The sequence below is a fragment of the Eurypyga helias genome, unplaced genomic scaffold, assembly GCF_000690775.1.
Source record: "Eurypyga helias isolate BGI_N326 unplaced genomic scaffold, ASM69077v1 scaffold16291, whole genome shotgun sequence".
NCBI lineage: Eukaryota > Metazoa > Chordata > Aves > Eurypygiformes > Eurypygidae > Eurypyga > Eurypyga helias.
The window spans coordinates 5,519-16,089 of NW_010231701.1; the positions used below are offsets into that span (position 1 = coordinate 5,519).

The 10,571-nt window shown below is 43.7% G+C and overlaps 1 protein-coding gene across 1 annotated transcript; it reads right to left on the reverse strand.

The window, feature by feature from the left end:
• Window positions 1–2,343: 2,343 nt before the first annotated feature.
• Window positions 2,344–10,321, reverse strand: PRDM2 (PR domain containing 2, with ZNF domain). The gene is made up of 3 exons (XM_010161180.1): window positions 10,216–10,321; window positions 4,424–8,795; window positions 2,344–2,454 (listed from the first exon to the last, which is right to left on the reverse strand). The coding sequence occupies exons 1-3, from the start codon at window positions 10,232–10,234 to the stop codon at window positions 2,442–2,444; spliced, it is 4,404 nt and encodes a 1,467-aa protein (XP_010159482.1). The 5' UTR covers window positions 10,235–10,321; the 3' UTR covers window positions 2,344–2,441.
• Between the last annotated feature and the right edge of the window lie 250 nt (window positions 10,322–10,571).

Consider the following 10,571-nt stretch of genomic DNA (forward strand, 5'->3'; position numbering starts at 1 on the left):
TTCAAAACGACGTGAGCGTTTTTTTCATGCTTCCCAAATCTTCTAAAGAAGCCAAATACAACTGTGGGCATGCAACACGTTTGCAATACGGTAAACACAGTAACCAGTGTGAAACCCTTCACTGGGGCTGTCCTGCCACCTGAGGGGTACCACTGCTGCTCTAAGACAGGATTCGCCTCCCGCATCGGGCTGCAACTACCGAACGGCAGCGCGGGTAACCACAACGCAGACGCGCCCGCAAAAGCACTCGGTGAAACACCCCGCAACTTGCCACCCTCCTACCGGGTCTTCCCTGTCAGGTAAAATTCAGGGGAAACTTTGTTACGGAGAAAGCAACGCGTCGGAGGAATGGCGCATCACCTGAGAAAATAAACAGGGAGTGATTGATCAAAGGGGAGCATGACTCTGAACAGGCAACTGCAGAAACTATTAGCTTACTACAGGGTTAAGTAGCGATTATGCTAAGAAGAGAGCTACTGTTAGCCTTAAGGTTACGCTATCCCAACTGCCGCGCTAACACGGACACGGCCGCAGGCTGCGTCTTGGTGGTGGAATGCGACGTTCTGAAATTCCCAACAGAGCCAAAGCTCCCGAAGTGTATTTTTTTTTCCAATTCAACTCTTTCACAAGTTTAAAGCCTGTAAATATAGGCCACTGTAATATTAGAAAAAGTTGAAATGGTGTGTGTAGTTTTAATTGAAATAGCTTAAATCGATGAATTGTGTCTGCAATAAACCCCAAGACTTTAACCCCCGAGTGTCCAACGGGCACAGCTCAGTTTCCGTGAGCTGGCTGCAGACAGCTGAAGGATGCGAGCACACTTAATTCCTTCTAGATGGACGCTGTTGCATTTGCTTCCTGGTACATCTGGTTTCCATACAAAAGGCAAGTTTCCCACAAGTTTTCAGAAAGCTGACGTCACTGGTCACGGTCACAGAAAACGTGTCCCCATCGTTCCCTCTAGCTGGCCACAGCTAGAGACTCTCAGGTCTGCCACTTACAGCACCTACTGCACACTGGAGGAGAAAAATCCCGCGTCGGCGCCTTACCTGCGCTCTCTTCAGCGAGCCTACAGCGGTCAAAAGCAACGACAACCCCACTTTCATGTCAAATTGCAATTTTTTAATGTTTTCATTAGAATAAGTCTTTATATCATTCTCCAGTAAAAGAAACAATATAACTAACAGCAAACTTCAACACAGGAACATGCTCCAAGATTAACAACCCAGAAATGAAAACAAAATGAAGTTAATGTAAAATGTAAATCACATATAGTACAATTGAAGTGTCCAAAACAATTTAAATAATTTTAAATATTTTATTTTTTTTTTAACTTGCTACAAATGCTTTGTACAATATTTCAACATAAAGTCCTCATAACAGAAATGTAACAAAATGGGAATGATAGTGAAAGTGAAAGTTAAAGTGGCACAAATTCACCAAACAAGTATTAAACTACAAATTTTTAAGAGGTAGATTACTTTTGAAGTCAAGAACAAAAAAATAAAAGGGGTGGCTGTATAAAGAAACTAGTCACTTTCCAACAACTGTGTCATTAATCTTGAAAGCTATATGGACACATGACCAACTGTATTTCCATAAAAAGCTGTTAGGAACAACAGACCAGTTTGTTGCCTTAAGTTATTAGATAGAGGTGTACGACCTTTTAGAGTAATTATATATTTAACTTTCAAAATATACAGGTACGTAGTCCTGGTCTAGCCTTCTTATCGATAAAAAGATACACTGCATTCATTATATATATGGTATTTAGAAATTGGTATCAGCATTTCATCGCTATATAAAGTTTCATTTGTATGTATAAATAGGAATTTGGAAAATCCATAAAACATCCAAAGCAGGCTTTTTCCCCGCTGTTTGCTGGACATCTAAAAGACTCAGAAAGCGAGGAGAGGGCGGGAAGGAAAGGAGCTCGTCGTGCTAGGTTGGGGCCTACTGATTCACTTGGACAAAGGGCTCGAAGAGACTTAACACATGAGAAAAATAGGTCGAGTGCAGCAACATCTGTTGTCCCTGAATCTACACTGAATTACCGACAGAACTAAGGAACCTGCGTCGCCAAGCACACGCTGAGCTGCCGGCGTGCCGGCCACGACCGGGGCCCAGGCGTGCACGAAGGATTTGGTTTAGTGAACCCCACTGTCACTTCTGACGGTTTCGTCCGGGTTTTGGGTCGATTTTTAACGGCACCCTTCTCTTTTTGTCTGAATCGTCCTGCAGCACAGCGCGTCAGGCACAGAACGAGAAAATCTACGCCTGACCCTGAGCGTTAGCAAGAAGCCTGCGGGCAGTTTTACGACTGTGAGTCGGCTTCAGCTGGTTTCGCAAGCTTGGTGCGTGTCACATCCCTTGTCGTAGTGCTTATCCTAAGTGGAGCATGCAACAGCTCTACCTTGTCATTAAGGGATTTTGGTTTGGTTTTACAGGAGATTCCTAGAAAATAAAAAAACAAAAACTGAAGATAAATGACAAAACAACCTACTTGTGAGCGGAGTATGTTTACACAGAAAAACTGAAAGGTGAAAAACAAATCTGGAGACGAATATTACGTGAAGCAAGTCTGGAAAAAATATTAAGTTTTCCTGGGGGTGAAAAAAACCCCATCAGTACCTACACAGAGTATGATCAAAGTCAGCCTGTGAAGGCAAAAAAATTCTTCGTCCTATACCTGTGATACATATAAAAAAGCTGACTAGACAATCTAGGTTTATGAACACTATCCCAGACACAAAAAGCAGGAATTCTCTAGCATAAGTGGTCAATAAACTGGTAAAGACTGCAAGCTGCCGAAGCAAACTAACGGTACTCGGGACAGTCAAGGAAATCTTACCCCTAGGTAAACCGTTATTTACCCTAAATACCATTAAACAATTTCCATATGCAGAGATGTTCAAGTACTCGGTTGTTTTGCTTAAGGTCAAACGATTAATTTAGAGGGAAAGATGTGTCATTCTGGCTTCCAGCTCCACTGATCTGTTCTGGCATCACGTAAAATGCAGTTTCACACACAGCACCAAGAGAGCAACGGAGGAGAATTAAATAACGTGAAGATGTTTATGTCCCAAGGGAACAGGCCTAGAGGAGAATTAAATAATGTGTGTTTATGTCCCAAGGGAACAGGCCTGGTAGAGAGTTCTTGTTCCTCAAAGGCATTTTTTGCACCATCAGTCTCCAAATTCCAGTAAAATTTTTCCTCCTTCAACACGTCCTAATTTGGGCATTGCCTACTTGAAGTCAAACTCGGCTCTAGCTCTTTGCAATAATTCTGTTATACTGAACCTTCGCAAAGTACTTCCTCAAGGTTTTCACCCAGAGGTCTGCGCCCGGAGACACACAAGCTGCAAACGGTTGGGGTTTCCACACTCCTTGACAAACGCTGCTCGGGAACACTTGTTTGGAAGGAGGCCGCCAGCTCCTCCCCCTCCTCCACTATCAATTACTTTGATTAAAAAAATACTACCTTCAGCCATAAATCTGGTGCTAATCACAGCCGTGCACTGCAATTAGCAAAACCAAAAGAACTCTTAATTACCAGGGAGGTTTGGGAAAGCGACTCAATAAATTGGATCCCTATTTCCAAGAATAAGAGGGCAGGAACATGCTAACAGAGGTTATAAACAGTTTGTAAACTATCCCGTTGATCTGAGACTACATGAAGACGTAAGTCGGGACTCAGGCACGTAGATTAAGATTTTATTTATTTATTGAAGTATTACCCTCTTGTGAATAAAATGCTTCTTCTCAAAGAGAAACAGAACTTTAATTATAATTTTTTTAATGCTGAAACATAAGAGTGTGATACTAATAAATTCATATGTTCGTGTAACTTTTCTTACACATTCATTTCCCTTCTATTAAGAATTTACTGATCTGACTCAGTATGCACATACATTTCTGAAGTATTTGGTCATGATTTTTTTTTTTTAATATATAAGATATGCAGAGAATGCTTTTTATTAAAACCCAACAATGCAAGTTCTTTTAGTGAGTACAAAATGCAGTCATGGTTAACGAACCGCCACAAATGAACTGCAGAACGATTTTTGGGCCACGGTGTATCTCGGATATCAAATACAAAGTCGTCGTCTCCCATAATACTGATTCATGACATTATTTGCACTCAGGCACTGACATTTTCCCCTCCCCACCCAAGAGTTTTCCGTTCAGTTGATAACTGAAGACATTCTCTATACAAACTATGCACCGTTCCATACCAACATGACAAAATGCATCAATATCTACGTCGTACCTCAGCGGGACTGAGCTACGTAACCACGGCGTAGGAAATGCAACCATTGTGGGTTTTTTTTAAAGTATGAAAAACTCAAAAAAGACCAAGAAAACAGGCAAACCAGCAAGCAACGTGTTCCTGTGTTGTTTCAACTTCAAATTGAATGCTTACCTGAAATCTTTTAGTTCTTGCTTTGTACTGCTTTCATCTCTTTTGCTGTCTGCTGCCTCTGCGTTTGCCGCCTGCTGCAGGCTCCGTGTAATAGGTCCTCCAATCCTCTCTCTAGATTTTACAGTGAATCTGTCTGCCTTTTTCTTACTCGCCACAGCAGACCTACTCGGCAAGACAGCTTTAGTACTCCTTTGTATTCTGACGTGCAGTTTCCGGGATGCTTTGCTGGAGATTCCAGAGGAGTTGTTCTTAGCGACCACCTTAGTCTTTTTCCCATCCATGTGGGACATTCTGGACACTCTTACAGGACTAGAGTTCCTCAACGAGGAGGATGAATTTGGCTTTTTAGATCGAATGGAAGGTACAAATTTAACGTTTTGCTTTGATTTGAAGGATGCAGAGGGAAGCTGGAGCTGTGCGGGTCCCGAGGTCCGTGCCCTCGTCTTGCCCAAGTGGGGCTGCGTGCTCTGCATTTTGATTTCCGCGTCGGCCGTGCGCCGGCGCTGGCTGCTGCCTTTCTCACTGCTGGCAGGTGAAGAAGTACTTGCACTTTTTTTTGCAGAACTCTTTTTAGAGGAAGGAGAGATGGGTTTTTTGGGACAGCTATACGACGCGTGTTTATTCAAGCTTCCAATGTAAGTGAACTCTCTGTTACAGTAGGGGCAGATGTGAGGGTCTGACTCGGACGGATTATTTCTCAATTCTGCCTTCTGCTGGGCAGATTTCTTTTTTTGCAAGATAGCTTTCTGGACAAGCTGGTTTTTCTTTTTCAATGCACTTATTTTTAGTTTATTCGAGGACATTTTGCTAATCTCCACATTGAAGTTCAGTCTCTTAGGCTGGCCCATTCGTCGGAAGGCATTCTTTCCCGGCCCAGCTATAACCACCACGCCGTTCTTCGGCTGCACAGTCTGTTTCAGTGGTACGGGATTTTTTTTAGGCGTGTACCTCTTTTTATCGCTGGCAGATGCACAGGCCAAGATGTGTTTGTGTAACTCAGGCATGTTATCGACGCTCGTCCCGCATTTTGTGCAACGGATGGCAGTAGTGAAAGTCTGTGGGATATTGTGAGTGGTGAAGTTTGTCGCGGTAACTCCAATACCCATCGGGTTTCGGTGGTGATACTGAAACGGAGGTGGTTTAAAGCTTGGGTAATGTTGATTGAGGCCCATACGAACATCTGGATCTTTAGATTTCACCCCAGATGCCATTATTTTTATAGTAGTATAAAGCTCTTCGGAGGAATCATTTAGGTCTTCATCTTCCTCCTCTTTAGAAGGCTCCAAAGGATCTTCTGGCAGGCTCTGCATGTGCTCCGCGCTCGCCTTACTGGGGTCAGTAAAATTCTGGGGTCTCAAAGTCCCACTTTCAAACTCATGGTGTGTGCACTCTTTGTCTGGATGGAGATCCCGCTGATGCTGTTGCAAATTGCACAAAAAAGCAAATTCCTTTTTACAGACTGAGCAAACAAAGATATTTCCTACTCCGTGAAGCAGAAAGCGATGTTCCGACAAGTCTGTTTTATCCCTAAAAAGCTGTACGCAGAATTCACATTTGAAGGGCCATTCTTCAGCATGAATGGATAAATGCTTCGTTAGGTCTTTGATAGAAAGGAAAGGTGATTCACAGACATTGCACACAAAGCTTTTATTGAATGTTTCCTGCACTACGCCCGATTCACTCGAAGTATGAGGATCTTCTCTTGCTCGCTGTTGCTCCGTTTCAGCTTCTTCCTGTTTTATCACTGGGAGGGTATTTTCAAGATTATCAGCAGAGGAAACCACAGAAGAAACTACAGAAAGAGGAGGTGGAGAGGGAGATGAAGAAGATGAAGAGGAGGAGAAAGAGGAGGAAGAGGAGGAGGAAGAAGAGGAGGAGAGCGTAGGAGGACCAGGTGAAGCAGCAGAAATGAGAGGCTCAACAGAAGGAACAGGAGATGGGGAAGGAGAAACCGTAGGCGACAGGACGGGTAGCGGGGACTGGGTGGTAGTGTGAGAAAGCGGCGATGGACAAGAGGAAGTGTTGGTGGCACTGGCAGAGACATCTGGAACCGATAACGGCACGGTTGGAAGAAGGGGAGGAGGCGACGTAGCAACCGTTAGCACAGGCGGGCAGGGCGGTGGGGAAGGAGGATTGGTTGGGGTTAGCAAAGGAGGCAGCTGGCACACGGAAGGTGCAGCAGACGCCGGTGGCGCGGGGGAAACGGAGGAACTAAGGGGCTGAGCATCAACAGAGGACAAAGCTGATAGGCTGGGATCCACGTCAGGTTCTGCCGGAGGCTCCAGGGATTTGGCTGGGCTCACGCTCCTGCTGACACCCAGCGTGCTGTCTGCGGCAGCATCCATGCCATTGTACTCATTCAGCAGCACCTTCTGTAATATGCAGGTGGTGGGCTTCTTCTTTTTAACACCACTACAGCTTGGCTGTATGGAATTTTCTTTATATTCCCTGATTTCAACATCACTGCAAGGCTTCTTATGCACACTTAAATCCAAAACAGATTCCCAGGGAACCTGATTCTTAATTTTGTCATCGGACCGTTGTTTCACCCCGCTAGATAAATCCAGCGGCTGCTGGTTGCACACGCTGCCGAAAGTCGGAGCTGCTGTCCACTCTTTCGAGATTTTATAGTCTTCAAAGCAAAGAGGGCTCACGGTCTCTTTTTCCTCCCTTCCAGTCAAGCTCCAAGCAGGTGAGCTGCTGTGGCTTTCTAACTTTGGCATTTTTGAACTCCGAATGCTATCATTCCACACAGTTTTCCCCTCAGCCGATTTGACAAAGTCTCGGAGTACTGGACTGTGCTGTGGAGAACTGGGAGGAGAGCTGGTCCTTCTTTTAAATCTACCGGATACTGGAGGCAAAATAGGCGATGATGTAACAGAAGGTCCCAGTTTAGGGATTTCACCTGATGGAGTGATCTTACTGTCCTGTGTCTGAAGAAGCTGCTTTAATTTCGATGACAAATAAACACCTTTTTCTTTATGAAAAGACAAGCTTTCTGTTGAAATGCTAAGAGGAAGAGTCAAAGAACTAGTAGGAGTTATAGGTTCTGGGTCTACTTCCGTTTTTATTTTTGGTACAAGAGGAGGGCTGGCAGTTCTCCTCTTTTTGGATTCATTGCTCCCACTGCCAGAGGGTTCCTTGGGAGGTTCATTCACATGTGTTTGTGTAACCTTGACATTTGGGGATATCTCCACCGTGACTGGACTGATTATACAATTTAGCCCATACAAGTCTGCCGAGTTGGACTCCATCTGGATGACGTCGCAGTTGCTCGTGCTGCTGTTGGACTGAATTTTACCGTCAATATAATAATTTAAGTTTTCAGAAATATTGCTGGAAATATCCATAATATAGACATCATCTACTTCACCTTCTTCTTCTATTTCTGTACTTGCTATATATACGCTCTGGACCGGTGTGGCCTGCTCTGTTGGGAGTGGCGGCTCTTCAGTAAATAATCCTTTTCTTCGGACACCTTTCGGAATCAGATGACGCTCGTGAACCCTACGCTGATGCCTCCGCATGTTCGTGTGAGTTCCAAAAACCTTTTTGCAGTATTTGCACGGATGCAATTCTTTGGGCTCCTTATTTTCCTCAGCAAAAGCAGACTTGGATATTTCTTGGGAAACTTTCTCAGACTCCAAGACAACAGTGTCTTGCACAAGACTGGAAACGTTCAGGTCATCTTTAAGACCATCATCCACAATGACTTGGTTATCAGCAACATTATCCAAGTGCTGCGATGCCATTAGCGTTAAGAACGGTTTCCTTCTTGGCCCTGCCTCATGGCGCCGCTCATGTCTTCGCCTGTTGATCTGGGTACCAAAGGCTTTCCCACAGTATCGACACTTGAAAGCGTGGTTCATGGTAGATATATGGATGTGCATGTGGCGTTCCAGTCCTTGCTTTGTTGTAAACTTCCTCTCGCAATGCTGACAGGGAAACATGAACGTTTCCTGAACATCACCGTTTGACTCGCCTCGCGCTTTCGGAATTTTCACAACAAGTTTTTTCCGTGGAGAGCTCTCTGGAGATTCTTCTGACATACTCTTTTGCTCCTCCATAGTGTCTAACTTTTCTTCACATATTAAAGGCATTTCAGAATTTTCTTTAGGCATATTGGTATCTTCTACCTCCTCTTCGTCTTCCTCCTCTTCATCATCCTCATCTTCATCATCATCTAAATCATCTGAGGCGCAGTTTATTGCTTCTCCATGTTTGTCTTCAGTCACCATTTGTGGTTCACTGGCAGGAATGGGGACCATCAGCTTTGGAAGTACATCCTGATTTACCATTTCCTGAATCACAGCTGTTTGTTCCAGGGACAGTACAGCAGAAACAGAAGGCGCTTCATCTTCCTCTTTATGACCTGACACACAAAGCATGAAAAGAAAATCATGAGACTTTTTTACCAAACGCTTCAAAGTATGAGACACCTTCCTTTCTACCTTTCCTCTAACACAACGTATCCAACGTTTCTGACCTGACGCAAAACCACTGCTCACTGATGTGATTCAGTTCCGGGAGTAGGACTGTACTGAGAAATTTCCTATCTGGAAGTTCAGGAAAATGGAGGCAACAGCCCATAGTTAAGAGAGGATCTTTGGGTTGAACTTTGTAGCCAAGAAACCCAAACCAGCCGGAAGAGTTCCAGAACATTTCCAAAAGCCTCAAAAAAAACCCCTTTCACTGACTTGTCTTATAGCAAGTGTGTGCCAGGGAAGGAATGCAATATAGAGAGAGTATATAGGAAGCCTGGGAAGCAAATTTTGGATTTTGACCATTTTCCCCATATTAAGAACAGTAAAACCATCTGGCTTTGTACTGTACTGCACAGCAAGGTGTGCCTCGTATTTGGCTGAGTCCCTTCCATCCTTCACATCAGATGTTCTATTAGCAATTGCCTGAATGGCTACTGCCTACACTGCTGAATCAGAGCCTGGTGCATCTCATTTATTCTTTATTCACACCTCTGCATGCTAGTTTTACCTATCTGCTGTCAGATACATCTGCTGCTGAAGGAAATAACTCTGCCACCAACTCACACAGCGTTGCTTAAGCGGTTACGTTTAGAGAGCAAGGAGCTCCTCTCGGTTCCCTAGCTGGGGCTGAAGGTGCCTGAACAGTGGTGCTCGTGTTATGCAAGCAGAGAGGACAACAGAGGGAAGGAATGGAAGAGCTATGGGTCAAAAAAGTTCAAGGAAAGAAGCTCGAAAGAAATGGTACCTATCCAGACCTTCAGTACTATCGGTTACGCAGCAGTGGCAAGTTTTACCTTAAACACGTAGGTGTTTGTTTTACAAGAACGTATCTTCTGGTCATTTTTACAGAGATACTATGTAAAAAACCACCAAACCAATTTACAAACAACTTTGTGAATAATCTTCAGGACAAAGAGCATGCTTAGTCAGTCGGGGCATTAATACTGTAGGGTTTTTCCCTCCCCCTTAACACCGATTTCTGTTATATAGCAATAAACAATGACTGCATAACTGAGCTCCAAAGACATTGTTTTAGAATGAGGACTTCCCTCTGCTGTGCTGTTCTAAGGAGCCTAGATTTGTGTCTAACATACAGTTCACCGGCTTTTCCTGCTGTCAGTGTCAGATACTTAATGACATACTTCTGATATCCAGGTTCCTAACTAATAAAAAAGTTTGGGCAAACAATATAAACATATTCACTTTGCTACACCAACATAACATGCTAACACACTGAACATGACAAGGAGTGTCCTCTGATTCAAAAAGGCAGTTGAAAGGAAAAAAGTGAGATATGGGAGAACTCACCCTCTTTAGAATCCCTCATATCTGCAGAAGTAGAATCCAAATCAGACTTTTTCTGTTTTGTATCCGCTGCCTTCTTTGCCTTGTTTTTACCTTCCTGAGTCTTTTTCTTTCCTGGGGAGAAAAAAAACTTTTATTATTCCTGTTCAACAATTTTCATTTTTCATATTTGAGTGGCAGTATTAAAACACACAGCTTTGGAATATAACGTATTTCTGCAGAAACCGTATTTTCCTGAAGAATAAAGATGACAGTTAAAATCAGTTAAAAGGACAGCACTCTAGATAAAGCACTACGTCTCCTGAGCCCAGAAGAAATTAAAAGATGATAATGAGCTTCTGAACACCTGACTCCAAAAC